We start from the raw sequence: 25639 nt of genomic DNA on the forward strand, positions 1-25639 counted from the left end.
CTGCTCTGGCTTCTTCCATGCTGAACAGGGACGCAGGGTGAGGCAACTGGAGTACCCCTTCAGTGGGTCTATCTAAAAGACTCCCAAATTGTATAACTCTTATCTGTAGGAGGAAAAGAAAGTTCTTGACTGGTAAATAGGAGATGTAAAGGAGAAGTAAAGGAGTAATTAGTATTACAAGTTCTAGACAGGGAACTAGAAAAAAGTCAGAACAGGGCAATTTTCAAATGTTCATATGAGAGTCCTTTGGAATTTCTTAACAAGGGCTTCTGAAAACATCCCTCTATTGGGTTCCTCCTCATTTTTCTTTCGTCTTCCAAGGCTGGATTCTAGAGTGATGGATTCAGGATTTGCTTTCAGGTATTTTGATAGCTGTTGGAGTAGTTAGAATCAGTGTCAGTTCCGCACCACAGTATTGAGGACCAAGATTTGAAGTATTACATCTGAGCAGCACTTTCTGTTTAAAAACAAAGTCATCCATGAGAAATAATTGTCTAAATAATATTTTATATGGACTTAAACCTAATGTCTGGGAAGTTTAATCCCTTGAGCTCTTAAAGAAATATACTAATTATTAGTTATACCTTCCTTTTGGGTGTTTAACACCTTACAGTTGGCACAAATAAACCAATTTATTTTTACTCTTCAGGTTGTTGGAGGATCTGTTCCTCAGGGGTCACATGGCTTGGGAAGAGCCCCAGCTCCTTTCTTTTACCAGTTTCATCTATGTGAAGATAAGTCAAAGGTCCTGCTCGACCATGGCTGGCTTCACTTAGAAGCACGGAGATGATTCCTCTGAGTTGACCCTCTTCTTTGTAAACAGAACACTGGTTCAGGTCCATCTGGTGGGGTCTCCATGGCCTCCCTGAACAAGACAACAGGTGACTCACCACAGTTACAGGACATTTTGAGAGATGCTCCATAGTCCCCTAGAACTTAGTTGACCTTGGAGGGCAAGGGGCAGAAACTGTCCTTTAAGTCCCTCTGACCACATTAGTATAGGCCTCAAAGTGTGGCTGTTAAACATCCAATAAGGTTAGTTCCACCAGTCTGGTACTTTTAATTTCCATGTGCTCTGTAGATAAGGCTTGGGTAAAAACCCAAATATTCTCAGATAAACCTTGACTAGATGTACATTTTGTTCCTTAAACTAGTTTACTAAACTATGACCTTAGAAATTTTTAAATTATATGTATATTTTGTCTCCTTTATTATTTTTATTTTTTAAGATTTATTTTTTTATTGAAATTTTATGTATATGAGTGTTTTTCCCATGTTTGTAAGTGCACCATGCACATGTAATGCCCTGGAGGCCAGAAGAGGGCATAAGATCTCCTGGAACTGGAGTTACAGGTGGTTGTGAGCCACCATGTGGGTGATGGGAACTGAACTCAGGTTCTCTGGAACAGCAGCAGTAAGTGTTCTTAACCATTGAGCCATCTCTCCAGACCACATTCTTTTATTAAGTATAGTAGGAGACATTTTATGATCTGGCTCATCCTCTCTTTTCACCTCCATTTGATATCCATCTCCACATTCATCATCTCACCTCTAATTTGTGTTGCTTGTACCATGTTTTACCATGTTTTGCATCTCCACATCTTTGTCTTGCTATTTCTTCTGCCTGAATAGCCTTCACATCCTTTCCCACTGCCTCTTATCTGATGACTCTTTCATAGCTGTTCTATTCAGTTTTTCATTACTATAACTGAAAAATTACCTTATAAAGAACATGCTGCCAGCATGGTGATACATCCCCATAATCCCAGTGCTCAAAGCCTGAGGCAAGAGGATTGCTAGTTCAGGCCAGCCTTGGCTACGACGAGTCCATCTTACAAAAAGAAAAGGTTCATTTTCCCTCACAGTTGTGAAAATTTCAGTCCATGGTCACTGGCCTTGCTGTTTGGGGGCCTTGTGATATGGCAGCACATGCATGACCACTTACGTCATGGCCAGGGGAAGGAATGAGGAAGAGGAATATCCTAGTTACTTTCTCCTTCCCTGATAAAAATACCTTGACAAAAGTAACTTAAGGGGAAAAGATAATTACAGTTCCAAAGGGATATACTTTATCGTGGTGAGGAGGACATGGCAGCAGACAGGGAAGGGCAGGAAGGCAGGAGTTGGAGGCTGGCGGCCACATTGCATCCACACTCAGGAAGCAGAATGTGAGCAGGAAGTGGGGTTGGGCTATGAAACTTAAGGCCCACCCAAAGTGACCTACTTCCTCCAATGAGGCTTCACCTCCTAAAGGTTCCACACTTTCTTCAAACAGCCCAATGAGCAAGGGAACACATTCAGACACATGAACTCTGTGGGGCATTTCACATCTCTAAATCTTGCTGCTTTGTGTTTCTTTCTGATTCTCAATATAAATCTGGTTAAAAGCAACAATTAATAACCATTTTGCTCCCTGTGTGCTTTGCTCCTTGAAAATGCCTCTATTCCTGATACTGACTATAAATTTGGTTAAAAGCAGCCAGCCATAGCCATGCCATAACATGAATGCTATGAGATCTTAACACTTCCTCTGCCAGATTAATCAGTCCATTACTTTTAAATTCCGTTTTACATTTTCAAGATATTGGCAAAAATGCAGATAAATTGGCTGCCAGAATGTAACCTGAATGGCTTCTAGTCCAATTCCCAATAGAGTTATTGTTCCCCTCTGAAACTTCATGAGCCTGAGTATATTACTTTTCTCATCACTGTGACAAAATACCTGACAAAAAGCAACCTAAGGGAGTGGGACAATACAGTTCATCACCATGAGGAAGCCATGGCAGGGAGACCAGCCCCTGTCCTTGGGAGTGGGAACATGAGGCAGCTGCTCATTACTTGGCACCTGCCAGGAAGCAGAGCACTCAGGCCAGAAGTGAGGCTGAGCTGTAATTATCCCTCAAGGCCTATCCCTTGAGGATACAACCTACTTCCTCTATCTAGGCCATGCCTCCTAAAGTTCCACAGCTTCCCAAAACAGCACTGTAAACTGGAGCCAAGTCTTCAAACACATGAGCCAATGGAGGACCTTTCACATGGAAGCCATAACACTGGCCTCACTGTCCACATTTCTATTGACATGCTGATCTCCCAAGCTCTCACCAGAATTACTCATTAAGCTCTACTTACAGCATTCTGGGCTTCTCTAATCCATGTCTTCAAACACTTCCAAATTCTTCCTACAAGCCAATTCCAAAGACTGTGGTGGCCACTAATGACTCAACTTCTCTGATACCTTTTTTCTATACTAGTTACTAACATGCTGCTGTGACAGAACACCTGACAGAAGCAAGGAAAGGTTTATTTTAGCTAATTGTTTCAGAGGGCTTAGTCCATCATGGCTGGGAAGGCGTGGTAGAACAGCTCTGTTCATGGTGGCAGGAGCATGTGGAGGAAGCTGTTTAAATCACAGTAGACCAGGAAGCAGAGGATAAGACAGGAACCAGGAGCTGAGTATAACCTTCAGTGGCCTGCCTCTGGTGACCTAATTCTACCAGCTAAACCTCATCTCTCAAAGCTACCGGACTCTCCAAAATAGCACCACCAACTGAGAAGCAGGCATTTAAAACATGAGCATGTGGGGATATTTCATATTTAGACCACCACAACTAGCTAGCATAGTGACCAGTATGTAGACAATCTCCATAAATGCCCCTTGAATGAATAGGAAGAAAAGAAGAGGTCTGGAGATGTCTCTCCAGATAGTCAAAATATGATGTAGTTGGGAAATCTATCTTGATCTTTTCAGTGTCTCTCTTACACATTTTGAAAGTTATTTATGATTAAAATAAGATTAATTGAGCCTCTGATTAGTTTCTTCAGTTTTTAGATGGCAGAGCCTTAGGGAAGGGAAGTGATTTCCACAGTCATACAGCTAGTTAATAGCCAAGTCAAGTCAAGGACTCAAGGTTCCAGGTGTCTGGTCCAGTATTTTCATTTATATTATAGAAGCTTATTTCACAGAAAAGGGATAGTTGGGTTTTTAGGGTTCAAGGGCAAGTACATAACTAATTGGAATAAGTTATAGCTATTATCTTCATCATATCAAAGTGGATTCCTGGATCTCATAAAAGTGTTTCTAAAGTACAGAAATATTCCCCTGCAGTCTAATAGTTCAAAAGTTTTCATCATGAAGTGCCTAATAGATCACCTCATTCTTTTGTCAAAAATACCACACAGCAGCTGTCTCCTAACTTTGACCTTCTATAGTCGTATACTGGCCTTCTAGCCAAACTCACCCTGCAGTACCGTAGTCTGAAGGACACCCATGTTTTTCTCTTTGGCTTTGTCAGTTCTTTGTGCCTTAAGGGCAGGATGCTTAAAAGTTGAAGTCACTCACTTACAAAATGAGGAATTATTTTGCGGAGCACTCTGTTCCTAGGGCATTGTCAACAATGGATCACTGCTGATTTCTATGCAGTTCTTACCAAGAAAGTAAAATGATAGCATCATCTATCCAGAAAATAACAGAGGACTTTGAAATCCCCAGGAGGCTTTTTACCATGCATCTATACAAAGTCCCCTTGGGAAATAGGAAGACATTTTGGTATTTTTATTTTTATTTAGAAGTCCAGGAAGACCAAACCATCCATGTGCCTCACATTCAGAAAGCATAAAATTCTAGCATGTAAGAAGTCTAAATAAAGGCTATACTAATTTAGTAACATCTCTATGTAATCTGAAATTATATCAGAATAAGAGAGAGTGAAAATATTAGTCGAGCAGATAATAGCAATGATTGGAAGAGAAATACACAGCGCTTGCATTTTGAATCTCTTAGGACACAGCGGTGTCTGCTTCCAGATTCCCCAAGCTGCCTCCCGTCATAAGGAGGCTCAGCTGAGAAGCTGCTGATGTTGAGCATCTCTCTCCTACATCCCCACAGGCGCAGTGAACCTGCAGGTCGCCCTCACTCGTGGCATACAACCAAACTCGGGGAGAACCAGCCTGATGCCAGCATGATGCAGATATCTCCGGGCACGATGGGCCCTCCTTGGCACCAAAGCTACCATTCCAGGTAAGTGTCACAACTGACACTGGCGGGTTTCTTTCTTTCAAAGGCCATGTTCCCAGAAGCAGAATGTCCTGTCTGCTGCTTTGAGAACATTTTCTCATACTCACCCTGAGTATTCCATCTCTATCTGCTAACTTTCCTCATCCTCTTAAAATGCAGACCATGCGGATGATTCATCCTTACATCCTGAACTAGATTAGCTTGAAGAGAGGCCAAGAGTATTTTGATCATGGCTGGTCATTTTAGATATTTATGGGACCCATCAATCTCAGTCAGGTATTTCTCAATTACCTATTACAATGCCATATTAGAAAATCTTGGGGGCTGGAGAAATGGCTCAGTGGTTAAGAGCACTAGCTGCTGTTGCAGAGAGCCCAGATTCTATTCCTGACTGTAACTCCAATTCTAGAGGAATCTGATGCCCTCTTCTGACCTCTGCAGGCACTGCATGACACGGGCACACTTACACATAGGCAGGCAATACACCCATACACATAAAATAAAAAGAATAAATAAAAATAAAGAAAATTTTACAGACTTCTTCCCTGGGTGTTACAGTGTCCTGACTTCTTTAGTCAAAATTGTATTTTTTTAAGTTTTAGATAAATGATGATATTCATGTATTTGAAGACTCCACTGAAATTTTTTTTCCCTCTGTTAAAGCAATTTGTCTAGCTTAGCTCAGCAGCAGAAACAACTGAGATAGAGGAATTCTCAGTGATACACAGTTTCATGCAATCTTCAGGCAATGCTGCTCTTCTTTTGAGTCCAGTATTATTAACCTGATTTTATAGAACAGGAAATTGAAATGTGGAAAGATTGACTTGTCTGAGTTTACACAACTGAGCAGTATCTGAATCAAGCTAAATCTAAGCCAAATTCCAAGGTTTTGCATGTAACTGCCAGATTTATACTTCCTCTGCTTTCTAGTCACTCTTGTGCTGGTTAAGGTTGTTTGGGAAAGAACAGAGCTACCATAAGTGCTACAGCAGAAGGGATTTATTCTAGAAATCAGGCCATACACTACTGAGAGGGTCAAGGGAAAAAGGATCCAAACCCAGCCCTCAGATATATTGAAGATAGAGTTAGGTCAAGATTCCCCATGCCAACTGCATGCACAAACTGGCATCCGTTTGATCCCAAGGAGTCAGACTCCACAGAGTCATGCTGGGGGCCATGCTGGGATAACGGTAATGGACAGATAACAGTAAGGTCAAGAGAAAAGGGTCATTTCAAGACTGTCCTTAAAAATGAAATGCAGGTGCTGGTATGTGTTCATGCCTGTGTTAGGTAGAGCCACTGAGAAGCTTCTGGAAAGATTACTTAACAGTTGGTGGCTGTACATTTGGCAAAGATAGGACTCAATTAAAGCCCTTAAGGCTCATGTCTGGTCAAGTTAAAGGCAAAGATCTCTGAGTGGTGGACATAGGATAAACCTCTTGGTCATATCAGAGTAAGCCTCAGGCCACAGGAAGAGGTGATTCCTAATTACTTCTCTTGCTATAGTCATCCCAGTCCCCTTAAGGGGAATTATTGATGCCATTTGAGGTACCTGTTCCAGACAGTGGACCCTCTCATGGTGCCCCCTCCCCATGAAGGCACACCACCATTACTTTACAAGCCTGTAGGTATTTGGCCTCTATGAAGGAAAGTGGGGGCACCTAAAAGAAGGACGAATGACAGAGTGCTTGAGGTTTTAAACCTGACCGTGGTTTAAGTCTCATTCCCCACCTGCTGAAGAGCTTGGCGCTCTTTGATCTTGGTTTCCTTTCCTCTAAAATGAAATTAATGCTATTTATGTCTCTGGATTGTTGTAAACATTTAATAAAGGAATGTATGCATCTCCTAGGACATAGTAAACACTCTGTAAGTGACAATTTATAACAATCAGGTTGAAGATTAGGGGTCCATGGAACCTGGTAATGAACTTTGAGGTTAAAGGCATAAAGCCAAACACACTTATGAATGCAGGTTTTGTCTTAATAGAGTACCACTGAAAGGGGGTGCCGCCTAAACTCTCACCTTCTTAGGACACTCTAAACTTGGTCATACTGTGATCTAATGAATGTACTGACCCTACAACAGAAGTCAAACTATTGCAGTCAGCGTGCAGAACACCTGCTTGCAATAACTGTGGGGAGCCAGCAGGCCTCAGGAGTGGTAGAATTGGCATCACAAGTCCAGTATTTTAGAGCCAAGCTTCTCCCTCTTCCTTTTGTTCCAGGCTCCAGTGGTGGGGGGAGGGCTGGGATAGTTAGGCCCGATGATCTGTCCTTGTACTGTATCTACTTCCTGTCCTTTTGATGCGAATTTTAAAATGGGACCTCCTGACGTGACACAAAAATACTATGGACAACAGAGAGAGAAAGGCAAAATCAGATTACCCACACTGCTTCAGGCATGTGTGACACACTACTTTCATTGTGTGCCTTGGGCCTACTCTGCCAAAGGGTGCCCCCCTCTCTCTGAGTCTACTCATGGTCTTATAGTAGCAGCTGCTGCTGGAAGAGGGTTGCTGGTGTGTTCTTAGGCACACAGTGGCATCTAGTGACCTAATGTGCCTGGTTGACTTCCCTCATAACCTGAGCTTAGTTCCTAAAACCCAGTTTTATGCCCGAGTTCAAGGACCTGTTTCTCATGAAAAAGAACAAAATGAGGGAGCAAGGGGGTGCAGGAGGGACAGGAGGCAAGGGGGAGGGAGAAGTACAGAGACAGAGACACTGAGGACAGTCAGCTTTAACTGTCTTAAGAACTAGGTTTGATTTGGAATTTCCCTGAAATTTGATTTTAGCTCCTTTCTGCCAGGTACTTGTTAACTGTATTTCTGCTCTCTTATGAAAGTATCACATAATGGTTCTAAAATATTAAGGCCTCAAGAAAAGACCATGAAAAGTCACATAATCCAGGCCTCTGATGACACTAGCAAAACCCTAAGTAACAGTACTCACTGAGTGATATGTGAGCACCTCCATGTCTCAGTGTCCCTAGTGATGGGGAATATTACTGAAGAAGGTATAATATACCCCAGCTCATAACACTTGTTTCCTGAAGAGGGTTTCATGGAATGAAAGTCCATTGACTATTCCTTGGCAGAGAGTTTCTAGAGTCAAAAAGTTTGGAAAACATTATGTAGTATATTTCCCTTTTGGAACACCAGATGAAAAATAGTTTATGAAAGACTTAGAAGGCCAGCAATAAACACAATTGTTTAACTTATTTAGCCCAATGTTTTCCAAACAGATTTGATCATCTTAAGAATTAGGTTCTGGGAGTACACTTTAAGAAATGTTTCCAGATCCTTGTTTTGTGCTCTTTACGTTTTAGCATTTAAAAATTACTTTTAAGCACCCAAAATAGAGTCACATAGAACACATGCCTCTACCACAGAATTAGCAAATGTTTTGTTGTGAGTGCTTCAGTTCTTTAAACATTATGGATAAAACTGAAGTTCCTTTGATATAACCCAAACTATGATATAATGTCAAGTAGTGCTAAATGCTATGCAGAAAATAGAACAGAGTTACAGGATGTAAGGGGAGCCAGGGTGGCATTCATTTATTTGTTGGAAGTCTTTCCTGAAGCAGAGACTTAAGGAAGGGAGTGGGCCAGGTGAAAGGCCCTCCAGATTGCAAAGCAGCAAGTACAAAGACCCTGAGACTCTGATGTGGGACTATGTGTCTCCTGGGTTTGAGTTACTCCCAGGAAGCCATTGTGCTGGAATGCAGTGAGCAAGGACAGCAGTAGGCAGTAAGGTTGGAGTAGTCAGACCACTGTGAGGAAGGCTGCCTTTGCTAGAGTCAGAACTGTGGTGGGACTGAAGATGTCATTCATTCCTACCTGTTGCTCCTCCCGCCTCCATTAATGCTATCTAATGGCAAAGCTAATGGAGATGAGTTTTCCAGACAGTTGCCTAAAGGCTGGTTCCTGGAGGCTAACAATAGGCCCATATTCCTTAGGCAGCCTTGGAATGGGAGTTCTGAAGGGAAAGGGCACTCCCTGGTTAAGAGTAGCTTACAAAGCCCTCACACAATGCTGTCCACTTGAGGTCTGCTACAGAAAAATATCCCCTAGACCCTTGCTGTGGTCTGGCTGGAGATAAGTGTGATTTCATATTTCCAGATGCTGTTTGTATTTTGAGATATATTAGTGATGATTTTCCCTACTCACTAGTGTTTCAGTAAGCTGTTAGTTTAGTCACTTGGGTTTGTGTGTTCCTAAGTTAGATTTGAATCACCCTTTCAGTAAAAGACTGCAAGGATTCTCGGCAGTCAGTAGGAAGACTTAGTAGCATTTACTACCTGTGTATAGCTGGGGAGTCAAACAGCTCTTGTGTGGTCCACTGCTTCCATTTCCCCTGGAAGTATGAGCCCTGAATCTTCTGTTGCAGAAGGTTAAAGGAAGGATAGTGAGCCAATAGAACTGCCTTTAATGGGACCTCCCATGCTTCTGTGACACAGCCTTTTATTCAGAGGGGAGTTGGGGAAGTGGGATGCAGTGCTGAATAAAATCTGGCCATGATATAAGCCTTGGCACTGAGGTCTGACTTATGAGCTCATCAGCCAGGAGTGTCTTTTTTTTTTTTTTTTAGTTTTTTGTCTTTGAGACAGGGTCTCTCTGTAGCCCCCAGCCGGCCCAGAAGTTGCTATGTAGTCCAGACTGGCCTTGAACTCAGAGATCCTCCTGCCTCTGCCTGTAGAGTGCTAAGATTAAAGGCATGTGCCACCATGCCCAGCTGATAGTTCATTTCTTTTAAGCACTGAATAATATTCTGTTGTCTGTTAGTCATCTCTTTACCTATTAAGACTGGGACATCTTGGTTGCTTCCATATATAATTGAAACATCCATATGCAGGGTTTTATGTGAACATAAGTTTTCAAATCTTTGAGTAATACCAAGAGGTGTGTATTAGTTTTGCCTTACTTTAACAAAATACCTGAGGAAAACAAGTTTATTTAACATATAGTTTGGGGGCTAGAGATGGCTCAGTGATTAAGAGCAGTGGCTGCTCTTACAGAAGACCTAGATTCAAATCCCAGCACCTACATGGCAGCTAACAACCATCTGTAATGCCAGTTCCATGGGCTCTGACTCCCTCTTCTGTCCTCCATGGATGCACTGCACAACACAGGTACACTTATATACATGCAGGCATAATGCTCATATATTAAAATAAAATAAAATAAATTCAACACACAATTTTGGATGCTGAAAGGCCAGAGTTGGTCAGCCCCATTGATGGATAGCCTCAACCCTGGGATGGCCTGTGGGAAGAAGAGATCACAGCTTGAAACAGGAAGCCAGAAAGTGATTTAGGAGTGGGCTTACTGTTGTTAACAAGTCCTTCAGGAAAGTTCCCACCAAAGAAATCTTATACTCTCCCACAGGCAATTCTCCCAGTGCCCAAAGGCCTCCCACTAGTTCCCACCTCTTAAACCTTCTACCATCCCCAGGTAGAAGAGCCGTTGGGGAGCCACCCACACTCAAGCCATGACTGCTGGGTATAAGAATAGGTGGTTCTGTGATAAACTGCCAAGCTATCTTTCAGAGAACCATTTGCATGCCCACCAGCAATGGATAAGATTTCCTGCTCTATATCCTTGTAAGCAGTTGTTGTTATCAGGGTTCTAGATTTGGGCCATTCTGATAGGTGGGTAGTGGTATTTCCATTTGCAACTCCTTGAGGACAAAGGGAATGGAGTTTCTTTTCATATGTTTATTTTCTTTCTGGGTCTCTTCTTTTGTGAGATATCTATTGAAGTCTTTGGCCTGTTTTTTTGAGTGTTTGCTCTTGTTGAGTTTTAAGAATTTTGTTGAAATGTATCTTAAATTCATGATTAAAGCTAATCATAAATAATTTTGAGCCAGGTATGATGATACATGCCTGTAATCCCAGTACTTGGAAGGTAGAAAGACAAGAGAATCAGGAGTTCAGGCTACATAAAGTCCAAACAATTTTGTTTTGAGGCAACTTTCTGGGTATGAAATGTCAATATTGAGTCTCTCTTACCTTCTCCCCAAGTCAAGGGTTAAAAACCACCACCTAGTAGAGCTTAGAAACACAAGGTCTTACCCTCCTTAATGTACACTGAGTTTCTGGCTGGGGAAGTCATCTACAGGTGGTTCACAGCCTTAAGGGCCTCCTGTGATTAAGACATCTTCTCAAGCTTTCCTCTTCTTCCCTTTCTCCTTTGCCCTCTCCTCTCTCATCAGCTTTTTCTCTCTGTGTTTCTCCATTCAGCTTGTGTTAGCTTTCTTGCCACAAACAAATTGTTCCTAGTAGCATTGAGAGTCCAGGAAGATTGCCAGAGTGTAGCTTTTGACTCCTTAAAAAGGAAAGATATTAACTAAAAACATATACATGTGCTCCCAGAGACCCCCATCCTTTAAGTGCCTATTTTCTTACTAAGCTTTTCTCCACAGACAGCCACAATAGACATGGACCTTTCTCCTCAGTCACTCTTCCTCCTCTTCCTCTCTCCTTTCTTCTCTCACCTCTTTCATTTCTTGGCTTGTACAGAACGTCATGTACCACACAGCAAGTCACTTCAACATGCTGCTTCTACCCAAGGCCACATGACTTCTGCACTTCTCAAATTTCTTCTGGTAAGCCTGGGTGATTAATGAGAGGCACACAGACTACAGCATTGGGCAGTTAATCCTAGTGACGACACAGGGAAGTAGAGCAAGCCCCAAATATGGCCCTTTTTACCTACCCTTCCAAAAACCAAACATCTTGCATAAGAGGACATTTATAAGCTGGCCCCTGTGTCTGCACGCCTACTAAATAATTCCTCAGCCAACTGACTGGTTTGTCTCCTTTTCTCCCAGCTCTTCTACAAGTGACCTCTCCAACTATGATCATGCTTATCTGAGGCAAAGCCCTGACCACTGCAGCTCCCAGGGGAGCATGGAAAGCCTGGAGCCTAGTGGTGGATACCCACCCTGTCATCTTTCTCCTGCCAAGTCTACCAGCAGCATTGACCAGCTCGGCCACCTCCATAACAAAAGAGATTCAGCCTATAGCTCCTTCTCCACCAGTTCTAGCATCCTAGAATATCCACCTCCCGGTGTCTCCAGCCGTGAGCGTTCAGGCTCCATGGACACAACTTCTACTCGAGGTGGCCTCCTAGAAGGGATGAGGCAGGCAGACATCCGCTATGTCAAGACAGTCTATGATACCCGGAGGGGAGTATCGTCAGAGTATGAGGTGAACTCTTCAGCCCTGCTTCATCAAGGTAGGGATGCCCAAGCATCAGCAGATAGTCAAGGCTGTGATAAATGGCATAGTGTTACTCGGGGCAGGGGAGGGCCATCACCATCCTGGAGCCAGCAGTGCCCCAGTTCCTTGGAGATTGCCACTGACAACCTGCCTCATAAGGTGGGCGCCCCCCTGCCCCCAACTCGGAGTGACAGTTATGCAGCCTTTCGGCAACGGGAACGTCCCAGCTCCTGGTCCAGCCTTGATCAGAAAAGGTTCTGCCGGCCTCCAGCAAACTCCTCAGGCTCCTTGAAACCCCCGTTTATTGAGGAACAGCTGCATACTGTCCCAGAGAGGAGTCCAGAAAACAGTCCCCCAGTGAAGCCCAAGCATAATTATACCCAGAAGACACAGCCTGGCCAACCTCTGCTGCCCACTGGCATCTATCCTGTACCTTCTCCAGAACCACACTTTGCCCAGGTGCCCCAGGCTTCTCTGAGTAGTAATGGTACAGTCTACCCTGCTCTGGCCAAGGAGAGTGGCTATACAACTGCTCAGGGGGCTTGTAACAAGATGGCTACCTTGGATGAGAATGGGAACCAAAATGGAGCTAGCAGACCTGGGTTTGCCTTCTGTCCGACCCTAGAACAGGACTCACTGTCCTCAGTGGAGAGAAAACCAGAACCCACAGCCAAGTATGTCCCATATAAAGTCCATTTTTCTTCAGTGCCTGAAAATGAGGATTCCTCCCTGAAGAGACATCTCATACCTCTCCAAGGCAACAGCCCATATCCCAGTGAGAGAAAGAACACCCACAGCAACAGGCCCTGTTCTAATCACCACAGCCTCAACTCCCCTCAGGTCCAGGCCTTGCAAGTGAGTGAGGACAAGAGACCTTCCAGGCCCTCACAGCCCTGGGAGGGTGACTTCCAGGAAGATTACAATGCCAACCTCCAGCAGAAACTAGAGAGAGAAGGCCTAGGTCAGGGCCTGTCAGGCAACTTTGGCAGGACCAAATCAGCCTTCTCATCTCTCCAGAACATTCCAGAGAGTCTAAGAAGACAAAGCAGCCTGGAGCTAGGAGGAGAAGCCCAGGAGGGTTACCCAGGTGGCACACCCATCTGTGCAGTCAACACCAAGGTAGAGGACCCTGAAAGGAAAGCAGAGCCTGAAAACAGGGGCTATTCAGACAGGCCTGTTTCCTACTCAAAGCCCGAGGGGAAAGGGAACGCCTCAGCCTCTTTCCACAGTGCAGACCCAAGGTATGAAGAACCACCTGCCCCACCACACCAGCAGTCATCCAGTTTGGGCCACCGGAGACTCAGCTCTGGCGGCACCTCTGCCCTGCAATACAGGAAGCCCCACTGCTCCGTGCTGGAGAAGGTTTCCAAAATAGAAGAGCGAGAGCAAGGGAGCCACAGGCCCTTGAGTGTGGGCAACTTTAGTTATGGGCTTAACTACAGGCCCAACAGGACGGGCCCAACTTCCAGTACTTCTGGGGGTGACTTTGAGGAGCCAAAAGCCAGCGTCCATTTCTCCGAGCCCACTGAGCCTCTGCGCAATGGGGAGCAGAGCTTCAAAAACGGGGAGTCCAGGTTGGAAGAGGCTTCCTGGCAGCCCTGCGGCCAGCAGCTGAGGAGGGCTACTGATGGTGGCCGAGGTCCTCCAGGCCGAAGCCGTGAGCCCCCAAGGCCAGACCCCCGCCTGCTCCGCAGCCAGAGCACCTTCCAGCTCTTCAGTGAGGCTGAGAACGAAGCCGTTTGGTCGGAGGAGCGGCCGGGCACGCCCGAGTCCCCCCTACTGGACGCTCCCTTCAGCCGCGCCTACAGGAACAGCATCAAGGATGCCCAGTCCCGCGTTCTGGGGGCCACCTCCTTCCGACGCCGGGACCTGGAGCCCGGGACACCCGCGACCTCGAGGCCCTGGCGCCCGCGTCCCGCCTCTGCCCACGTGGGGCTGCGGAGCCCAGAGGCTGCAGTTTCAGCCTCGGCCTCACCGCACACCCCGCGGGAGCGGCACAGTGTGACGCCTGCCGAGGGCGCGGCCCAGCCTGCAGCCCAGGCTGCACGCCGAGGGGCGCGCAGGCGCCTGACGCCGGAGCAGAAGAAGCGCTCGTACTCGGAGCCCGAGAAGATGAACGAGGTGGGGGTCTCCGAGGAGGCCGAGCCCGAACCCTTGGGCCCGCAGAGGCCAGCGGTGCGCCTGGCCGAGAGCAAGGTGGCCGACCGGCGCCGCATCTTCGAGCGCGACAACAAGGCCTGCTCCACCCTCAGCCTGTCGGGGCCAGAGCTGAAGCAGTTCCAGCAGAGCGCCCTGGCCGACTACATCCAGCGCAAGACGGGCAAGCGCCCTACGCCCTGTGGTCCCCCGGAGCCTGGGCTGCGAGAGCGGGCCCAGAGCGTCTACCTTCAGGCTGGCCCTGCGGCTTCCGAAGGCCCCGGCCTGGCCTCGGCCTCCAGCCTGAGCTCGCTGCCCCGCAAAGACATCACCCACGTGTCTGCGGCGGCCACCGAGGCCCTGCGAGTGCCCCGAGATCGCAGCAGCTCCTTTGCCGGGGGTCGCCTCCTCGGGGAACGGCGACGGTGGGACCCACAGGCCCCGAGGGAGCTGCCTACTGCGGCTAACTTCGGTCCTAGGGGCACCCAGAGGATGGACAGCACCCCCGGAGGGCCACCTTCCTGGGGGATAGTGGCCGGCAAGGCTGGGAAGTCCATGTCCGCCGAGGATCTGCTGGAGCGCTCTGATGCCCTGGCGGTTCCTGTGCACGTGAGGTCCAGGTCATCGCCCACTGCAGACAAGAAAGGCCAGGTAGGTGCATTCTAGACAGTGTGTCCAGGCCCAGAACCTTCCCTTTAGTGGGGATCTCTTAGCCCCGCCCCTTTGTTCATTTTTCCTTTTAAATAGGAAAGTATTATTTGTTTTCTTGTGAATTACCCCACACACACACCTGTTGTCGTTACTTTTCTGTTATTGTGATAAAACACTATGATCAAAAACAACTTAGGAAAGAAAGGGTTTATTGCATCTTAAAGTGACAGTCGATGATCTTTGAGGGAAGTTGAACAGGAACTCAGGCTGGTATCCTGGAGGCAGTATATGAAGCACAGACCATGGAAGAATGCTGCTTACTGGCTAGCTCCTCTGGCCTATGCTCAGCCTGCTTTCTTATACAACTTACAACCACTTACCCAGGAATGGCACCACCCACGGGGGTCTGGGCCTCCTACTGCACTCAGTAGTCAAGAAAATGCCTCACAGACATGCCCACTGACCAGTCTAATTGAGGTTCCTTCTTCCCAGGAACCTGAAGCCAACCATTAACTACCTTAACCTGGTTTCCTTCCAAGAGATGGTATAAATGTCTGCATAGCTTTTTAGATACATAGTTCTTTTGTTGCTGCTGTTTGGTTTTGGTACTGGAAATTGAACTCAGGGCTTTGAGCATGCTAAGCGAGTGTTCTAACCACTAAGCTATATCCACCCAGCCCTTATTTTGGGGTAGAGTCTCACAAAGCTGCCTAGACTGACTTTGAACTTCTCAATCCTCCTACCTCTATTCCAAAAAGCCTGGCTTTTGATATCTTACTCTGTGTGTGTGTGTGTGTGTGTGTGTGTGTGTGTGTGTGTGTGTTTGCCTCTCATTTTAGGAAGCTGCCCATGCCCGTCTCTCAGTGTAAACACATGATTAGGTAGGTAGTTAGAAAAAGGATAGGTATTCTTGTTTTTTGTTTGTTTGTTTTAGTTTCTCTTGAAGATTGGATTTTAACCAGGTTAAAGATGGGCAGGATGTTGACAAAGGGATAGGGTATGTGATCCTGGGAGGCACCAGTAGAAACAAAAAAGTAATGGCTAACTGCAGATTTTGCTACAGAGGTTTTGAAACTCATGCACACACAGGAAAACACATGTACCTATTAACTCACATAATCCTCTGAGGGGAAGTAGTGTACCCCCCCATAATTTCTTCTCAAAATTGCCCAGGAATATTTTATTCCCAGTTTAACACCCCCCCCCAATTTTTTTTTTATAAAGCCAATTCAAAGCCTTGATACTGTTTTCTTCCCTTCAGAACAAAGAACTGAGCTTATTGTCAGCCCTGCCATTAAAGCTCATTTAAAATTCAGAAGCCTGGCTTGATCCTCGCCCTTGGGAGGCGGTGGCTGGCAGATCTCTGTGAGTTCAAGGCCAGCCTGGTCTACATAGTGAGTTCCAGGCCAGCTGGAGCTACAGGGAGGCCCTGTCTGAAAACAAAACAAAACAAAACAAAACAAGCTCATTTAAAATTCATAGGTATAAGTGAAATCTCAGCTAGTTTGGACAGGAGTGGTTTAACTACATAGGACTCCAAACATTTTCTTCTTTTCACCCAATATTGTAAAGATGATAGAAAGCTTAGGTGAAAACCAAATCATCTCCCCATTGTATGTCATTACACTGTCAGGGAATTGATAGGTGACTGAGTTTTGTTTTACTTTTCCTCCTAAATATTTTATAAGCCTGGTCACTTGGGAAATAGACCTTTTTTTTTTTTTTTTTTTCCTTAAAGAGAAGTGAAGAGATTCCTTCAAATTCCAACTAAGTACTTTATATTATTTGAAAAACTTCTTTAGAAAAAAAAACCTGAATGCAGAATATTATTTAAATGCCCATTTAATAAGGAAGAAGAATACCACACTTAGATGTTACTTAATCTGGGGAATATGAAACCAGTGGAAAATATTTCAAAATGAAACATGCCTTTGTACTGCTTCTCAGAACCAACACATTCTGAAGAATTCTTGAGCTTCCTCCTCCCATTCTCCCGCCTCCCTCCAGCAACTAGGCCTGGCCTGACTAGAGAAATGACCAGACAAGCTCTTCTTCTTTCATGTTCTTCTACCTTATTTGTAGTTGAAATGAAGCAGGGCTAGGGATGAAGCTTGGGGATAGGAAATTTAACTAGCATGGACAGGCCCTGGGCTTGATTGCTAGCACTAAAGGAGGGAAAAAGAAACAAACATGGTTATTCTTACCATATAATTATTTGGGTTATGATTTCAGGGTAAATTATGATTTTTAGCTTTATAAATTCAAATTTTTAATTTTTGGAATTCTGAAGTTCAGGAATTCTACCATTAAAGGTTTAGTTAATAAAGAATATTTTTCCTCCTAGCTTTAGTGTAGTCAAACAAGATGAGTAACCCTGTGCAGACTATCTGAGTTAAAACCAAAATGTGGAATTTATTTTTGGAGTGGCTGAGTTTCTGATATTCCCAGCATACGACTTGCTGCATACTAAGTTCATGTTCTATTGTTATAAGCATCTGACAAGTTCCTTCTTAAAATTCCATCGGTGATGATACTTTGCTCCAAAGCAAGTCATCATAGAAATCAGTTCCTCTGTGTATGACAGTTGGTCATTTGGGGGCCTGAAATAATGACTGCAAGAGGCTGCCATGTTGAACTACAAATTTGACAAGACTGGGCCTCTCCCTAGCCAGCTGGGGGTTTTCTCCCTGAAGCATGCAACATCTCATCTTTTTTGCCTTTCGTGAAGGATGCAGTTGCAGAAAAATGAATGTTATGGACGGAGCTTCAGTACACATTAGATTCTTGCTTGTTTCCACTTACTTTTGGTGAGACCTTAGAGAACTTACGCAGTTTAATGTACCAGGCCTACAAAGCTGCAAAATTATCCAAACGTTTATGCTGCAGAGACAGAAATTTATCCTTCTTCACTGCATAGATTAAAATACAGCATTGCTGGCTGGGCATAGTGGCACACGCCTTCAGTCCCAGCACTTGGGAGGCAGAGGTAGGCAGATCTTTGTGAGTTTGAGGCCTGGTCTACATGGGGAGTTCCAGGCCAGCTGGGGCTACAGGAAGACCCTGTCTCAAAAAGCCAAAAAAAAAACCCAAAAAACAGCATTGCCTGTTTTCAAAACTCCAGGGTAATAGATTCCTTGTAGAAATTCCAGATGCTGAGTTAGAGGCTTCTCTGATTCATCTGGACTGTATTTTCAGGGACCTTCACATTCACTATGAGCTGGCATGACACTTGTTAATGCCGGGGAAATTACTCAGTGACTAGCTTTACAGTGTAGATGTAGGCCTGAGTCTGTGGGTTGCAACTGATAAGTCCCTTGTAGCACCTGACACTTAAGTACCCATTCAAGCTTAGGCATGATTTAGAATTGACTTTTTTACAAAATATGAAATTGGGGCTGGAGTGATGGCTCAGCAGTTAAGAGCACCAGTTGCTTTTGCAGAGGACCTGAGTTCAGTTCCCAGCACGCACAACTGTCCAGATGTTCTTTTCTGTCCTCTGCAGGCATTGCACCACATGTGGTACACTTACATGTAGTCAAAACACTCATACACATAAAAGCTTAAAAAAATTAACCTAACAAAGTAGAAATAACCGACACTGTAGCTGAGATGGCTGAGTGGTTAAGAGCGCTGGCTGCTCTTACAGAGGACCCAGGTTCAATTCAAGCACCCACATGGTGGCTGACAACCATCTGTAACACCAGTTCCAGGGGATTCGACGCCCTCTTCTGACCTCCATGGGCATTTTACAACACGGGTACACTTCCATGCATGCAGGCAGTACACCCATACACATACAATAAAAGTAATAAGATTTTTTTTTTAAAAAAAGAAATAACCAACACTCATCAGATTTTTTACTCTGTGCCAATAATTGCACTATTTTTTTTATTTAATTTTTTTTTATTTTATGTGTATACATGTATTGCCTGCTTGTAGGTAAGTGCTGTGCAATGCCGGTGGAAGTCAGAAGAGGCTGTCATATCCTCTGGGACTGGAGTTATGGACAGTTGTTAGCTGCCATGTGGGTGCTGGGATTCGAATCCAGGTCTTCTGCAAGAACAACCAGTGTTCTTAACTGCTGAGCCATCTCTCCAGCCCCTGCACTATTTTATAAGTATAAACTTAACCCCATGCCTATGCACTAAGGTAGATAATACTATTATTGTTATGTTAAAGAGAGGTAACAGGTGCCTAGAGAGGGTACAAATTTTACCCAGGGTAGTAGGGAACAGTGTTTTAAAACCATACTGCCTTATTCTAGTCTTGAAGTTATTAATGCCATGCTGTTTCCTTGAATAAAAAGAGGTTGTCATGGGGAGAAGGTGGCAAGAGTTAAACATCTTAGCTATGACAAAAGGCAGTAAATTTGTTTGATTTTAATATTTATTAATTCTTTACATTTAAAATAACAAAGTTTTTCATATGGATTTCTAATTCATTTTCATAGATGCTTGAAATCAATACCCTAAAGTAGATGGATAGTACAGTCTTCATATTTTATTGATCATAGAGATACTAAACTTGGAACCCCCCAAAAGAGTAAAGATTGGGATTCTGTAGACTTTAGGTTATAGTCTTTAAGTGTGCTAAAAACTAGTGTGTTTTAGCTGGGTGTGGTGGCGCACGCCTTTAATCCCAGCACTTGGGAGGCAGAGGCAGACAGATCTCTGTGAGTTTGAGGCCAGCCTGGTCTGCATAGTGAGTTCCAGGCCAGCTGGGGCTACTGGGAGACCCTGTCTCAAAAAAGACCCCCCCAAAAAACCAAAAAACTAGTGTGTTTTAAGCCAGTTTTGAAATAATTAATAAAAATAAGTTAGATACTTAACGAGTTAGTGTAATTTTATGCCTGGTATTTCTCCCATAGCACTGTTCTTTTCTATATAATATATATTCTACATTCTATCTTCTATAATAATATAATATCCTAATACATTCTTTATACTTAGAGTTTATAGAAATGCAAAGCAAGAAAATGCACACAGAAAATACCCTTCTTGGGCTTCGTCTAGATTGAAAAGATATTTTCCTTCTGTCCAGATGGTATTTTGAGGGCTCAGTGGTAGAGACTTACCTAGCATATACAAGGGCTAAGGTCCAATACTCAATGCTGAAAAAAAATTTTTTTTTTCAATTAATAGGAATTACCTAAATAGCCAAAGACTGAGTTTAGCCACCCCCCCTCTTTTTTTAATTGTGTGCCCACTTAAATATCAGTTCCATACAAAATCACATGAATATGGAAGTTAGGTTCATATGCATACTGAAAGACAAAGGGTGAACATGAAAACAGCCTTAAACTTTACTGCAGTAGGGGCTCAGATGAGGCCTAGGCAACTTCAGTTAATTATTAGCAAAAGTGACATATTCATGTCAACAGGAAAGACTGGTAGGGAATGACTTAAAGAACGTAAGTTTTCATGGAGAACAGAAATTTCTATTCCTATTTGATTGAATCAGAATGCATAGAATTTATCTTAAAAGTATGCGGGTCTCATTGTATCCATCCCAGCTACATTTAACCTATTGAAATTCCACAGAAAGATCTTGGGCTTTCAAAAGATGCTGCCTTGACTCCTAAGTCTGTCTACTCATTTAACCATGGGCTGCTTTTCTGAGCTGCAGTCACACACCTGCTTATGTACACATGCATGCACACACATGTCCCTGTGCACATTTATGTGCATGAAAGTTACAAAGGAAATGTCAAGTAGCTAATATTCCAGGCATATAAATTGTGATTGTGAGACATTTAGTGAAGTGTGTGGCACATAGTAAGTACCCAATAAGGAGCAGCTGCAGTTATTAACATTTGGGTGTTTGTTTCTTGTTTCTTCTGCCTACTGTCACGTTTCACCCTTGATTTTCTTTTTTTTTTTTTTTTTTTGATGTGGACACATTACTGGGAATTGAACCCAGGGTGTCATGCATGCTATGCAGGTACCCTGCCATTAAGCTATATCCCCATCTAGCCTTTAACTCCTTTTTTTCCCACGTGTATCATTAGGCAAATTGGGGGAGAACACACATGTAGGGGGGTGGTTGCTTGTGCACATGTTTAGATGCATGGAGGCCTGACTCAGGAATCTTTTTCAATTATTCAGTTTTTTCCTTTGAGGCAGAATCCCTCAGTTGAACCCAGCGCTCAGCAGTATAACTAATCTACAAGCCAACTCGCTCCAGGGATCCTGCCTCTTCCTTCTGAGTGCCAGAATTAATTACAGGTGGGCCCCTGTGCCTACTCTACATATCTGGAGATATGAACCCCAGTCTTCACACTGTGCTGTAAGCACAGTCACATTCACTGAGTCATCTCTCCAGCCTGTCAACCTTTGAATCTTCATTGCTTATTAGTACCTTTATCACCCAGACAGAAAAGAAAGTAAAAAGCAATTAGCTCTTTAGACAGGGTAAATAGTGAAATAAATTACTAAAATTAATTTCAGCGATTATATATGATTTTCTGTTTTCTACTTGTGTTATATTATCATAGAGAATTGATTACATTATCAACAGTAGCAACATGTCTTCATCATGAGCAGTTCGCATGGGACAGATTTTTTTGTACTATCAATTTTACATATTTAACCCTTTTTAGTATACCAATATGTACCCTCTATGACAAAAAAATCTACCCTAAAAAGTTCACAGTAATTGCCAGGTGTGGTGGCACATGACTTTGGTCCCAGCACTTGGGAGGCAGAGGCAGGCAGATCTCTGTGAGTTTAAGACCAACCTGGTCTACATAGTGAGTTCCAGGACAGCTGGGGCTACAGGGAGACCCTGTCTCAAAAAGACAAAAAGAAAAAAAATGTCCTTCTATTGCAAGTTACTACCTGAGCTTTTAAGTCCAAAAAGCTCTATCCTTCAGTGATGAATTCTGTAGCTTCTGTGTAATTGTGTATACATAATTCTGAGTCTTTCTTGACCATAGTTAGCTCAAGCAATTCTAGCAAGTATTTTTTTTATTCCATTATATTTTAAGGAAAACGTGCTTCTCTTAACAAAGGACAACTTACTGATCGAGACCACTAGTGACCAAGGAAAGATCTTCCAAGTTGTGATTAGATGAGGCAAATGAGCCATCATAATTTAAATGTTTATGTGGGGAAAGGAACCCAGGGGTGTTACCCAGGGCTCTTTGGTTACTGAAATTCAACCTTTTTTGGCAATGTTGGAAAACAAAAACAAGGCCAATAACCCAATACTCCTTAAAAACTGGAAAGCAAGCAAGTGAACTAGGCCATTGTTTTCATCGATTCAAACCAAAAACCTGGTCTACATAGTGAGTTCCAGGACAGCTGGGGCTACAGGGAGACCCTGTCTCAAAAAGACAAAAAGAAAAAAAATCCACAGACTGATGTCACATATGGACTTTTTCCCCAGGGAGAATTCATTGCAGCCTGATTGCAAACTAGGTTCATGTCTTCTATAATCAGAATGCTTGAAAGTTTTGCAAAATTATGACTATCCTTTTCCTGTTATCTTTCATATTTCCTGTTGCCATTTCAGAAGTTTGGCCTAGTGAATTCATTTATTATCATTATATTTCAGGTATTGCAGTGCTTTTGAACTCTGGAAATAATCATTATCAGAATTCTCTTACTTGACAAACATTCTTGTTAGGTAACGTGCCTGTGAGACAGACAGAAGTTAAATCTTGACTCTAACTTCTGACCTTGGGCCTATCTCCTCATCCATGCAGTGGTGTACACTTCCTGGAGCTCTGAGTACTAAAGGGGAAAGTCTGTAAGAGTGTTGCCATGGTGTCTGGCAGCTGTAGGTCATCAGTACATAATTGTTCCTCCACCTTCCTACCAACACCTTATTGATAATTTCAGACAACTGTTTATTGATAATGCTGTCCTTTTCTTGTGTTTCAAGGATGTGCTCCTCGGGGAAGGCAGTGGGTTTGGTTTTGTGAAGGATCTACATTGTATGGCTGGCCCTGGATCTAGGTATGTATGTGTACATGACTTCAGAAAATAACAAGTGTTGACAAGAGTGAGAAGTCAGTACCCTACACACTGTGGGAATATAAATTGGTTCAACAGTATAGGAAACAGGATGGAGGTTCCTGAAAATATTAAAAACAGAACTACCGTGTGATCTAACAGTACCACTCCTGAGTATACATCCCAAAGAATTGAAAGTACTCATTGAGAAAGATTTTCATGCCCATGTTCACGTACTATTCACTATTAAGAGTAGTCAAGTGAACCGGGCATGGTGGTACATGCCTTTAATCCCAGCACTCAGGAGACAGAGGCAGGCAGTTCTCTGTTCAAGGCCAGCCTGGTCTACATAGTGAGTTCCAGACCAGCTGGGGCTACAGTGAGACCTTGTCTCAAAAAGACCAAAAAAAAAAAAAGAGTAGTCAAGTGAAAAGAACTCAAGTCTCTATCAATGAATGACTATAAACAAAATATGGTAAATATAGTGGAATGTTATTCAATTTAAAAAGAAATCTTGCTAAATGCTACAGCATGGATGAACCTTGAGGATATTATGCTGAACAAAGTAAAAGATGAACAGGTGAAATTTGTTTGGTTCCACTTACGTGAAGTATCTAGAATAGTCAGATTCTTAGATACAGAAAATAGAATGATAATTACCAGGGTACAGGGAAGGAGAAATGGAGAGCTGTCTAATGGATATAGTTTCAGATTTGCAAGATATAAAATACCTGGAGATTTGATTTACAACAATGAGACCCCCCCCACCCCCCTCCCCAGTTCTGGGGAGCAAAGCCAGAGCCTTATGCATGCTAGGCAAGGGCTCTACAACTGAGCTATATCCCCACCTCATAAACAAATATTACTGAACTACTGAGAGTGGGGAGTATAGTGGTACATGCCTATAATCCCCTCTTGGAAGAATATGGCAACAGGATCTTGAATTGAAAGGCAACCTGGATGAGTAGCAATACCCTGTCTTTACCAACCCCCTACCATCACCACCACTACCAGATGCTTAAGGTGAAATTTTATGTAAAAGCTCTTACCATAGAATAAAAATGGTTTTTTTGTTTGGTTGGTTTTTTTGGTCTTTTTGAGACAGGGTCTCCCAGTAGCCCCAGCTGTCCTGGAACTTACTATGTAGACCAGGATGGCCTTGAGCTCACAGAGATCCACCTGCCTCTGCCTCCCGAGTGCTGGGATTAAAGGCATGCACCACCACGTGTTTTTTAAACATAAGAAAGTTGTTCTCAGACTCATTCTTGATGGGAACTAGAGAGATGGTTCAGTGGTTAAGAGCAGGTACTGCTCTTGCAGAGGGCCTGAGCACCCACATTAGATTGCTTGCAATCACATTAGATTGTTTGCCTCTGATATCTACAGTCAGTCTCTCTCTCTCTCTCTCTCTCTCTCTCTCTCTCTCTCTCTCTCTCTCTCTCTCTCTCCCTCTCTCCCCCTCTCCCCCTCTCCCTCTCCCTCTCTTCCCCTCTCCCCCTCTCTCCCTCTCTCCCTCTCTCCCCTCCCCCCAGCCCCCCCATACATGTAATTAAAATAAATGGCTTCAAAACTCTATTCTTGACTACTAGGATTCCTGGATACATATCAATACCCCATTATAAAAGGAATTTGAATAAGTCTTTTTTTCAAACCCTAAAATTATTTCTGAAAAGCAGAAAACAATCACTATGAAGAAGCATTCTCAACCAAACAAAGCATTTGTTAATATGGTTCATGTAAACTAAGATCAAACATAAACTAAAAGCATCTAAGTTTATTAGACTGGATCTTTAACAGGTGTTATTTTTTTCTATGTTAATGATGTCACCTTTAAAAGCCTCAAAACAGGGCTGGAGAAATGTCTCAGTGGTTAAGAGGACCTGCTGTACTTTCAGAAACCAGAGTTCAGTTCTGAGCACCCATATGGCAGCTAACAACAATCCTCAACTTAAGTTCCAGGAGATCTGATGTCCTCTTCTGGCCTCTGAGGGCATTGTACACACACGGTGCATACATACATACAGGCAAAACATTCATACACAAAAGGTACAAATAAATTTTTAAAATAAAATAAAAGCCTCACGGGGCATAAATATAATAAATAAAGATACTTGAATTAATCATGAAAATATCAGACCCTGTTTGACTCCATGTCCTCTGAGAGGATACTAAGTTTGTTGTTTGATTTTTTTATTTTTATTTTTATTTTATTTTATTATTTTTTTTGAGACAGGTTCTCACCCTGTAGTCTAGGAATTTTCTCTATAGCCCAAACTTACCTGGAACTTTCAGGCCTCCTCAGTGCTGGGATTACAGGCATGTATATGTCATCCAGCTAGGATGGTAAATTTAAAAGTTAAAGTCCTACATTCTGAAGAGCAGCAGGGCAGATGAGAGACCATTCATGTCTAACAGGGTACTTTGTACCAGGTGCTGGGGATGCCAGAATGTATAATGTGGAAGTGAGGAGGACCTGTTGCCTCTGGGTGTATAACATAAGCCCCTAGGTGTGGAGGGGTTCCTGATAAAGAATGCGTCCTTGAAGGAGTCTGTGATGATGAGGAGGGAGGGGTTACATTGGGGGGGGGGGAGAGAGAGAGAGAGAGAGACTCCACTCAACCACCTGCATCTCCAGCAAAAATAAAGGCACACGAAGAGCTGAT

At 43.6% G+C, this 25639-nt stretch overlaps 1 protein-coding gene across 5 annotated transcripts in view; it reads left to right on the forward strand.

The window, feature by feature from the left end:
- The window catches only part of Shroom3 (shroom family member 3), a 369823-nt gene that overhangs the window by 316217 nt on the left and 27967 nt on the right, over positions 1-25639 (forward strand). For all 5 annotated transcript variants that reach the window (XM_029568529.1, XM_029568528.1, XM_029568532.1 and 2 more), the window contains 3 exons: positions 4886-5017; positions 11844-15021; positions 22906-22979. In XM_029568529.1, coding sequence (XP_029424389.1) covers positions 4886-5017; positions 11844-15021; positions 22906-22979 — 3384 coding nt within the window. The remainder of the gene's footprint in view (positions 1-4885; positions 5018-11843; positions 15022-22905; positions 22980-25639) is intronic.

Source organism: Nannospalax galili, unplaced genomic scaffold, assembly GCF_000622305.1.
Source record: "Nannospalax galili isolate Female #2095 unplaced genomic scaffold, S.galili_v1.0 scaffold800, whole genome shotgun sequence".
In the NCBI taxonomy this organism is placed as follows: Eukaryota; Metazoa; Chordata; class Mammalia; order Rodentia; family Spalacidae; genus Nannospalax; species Nannospalax galili.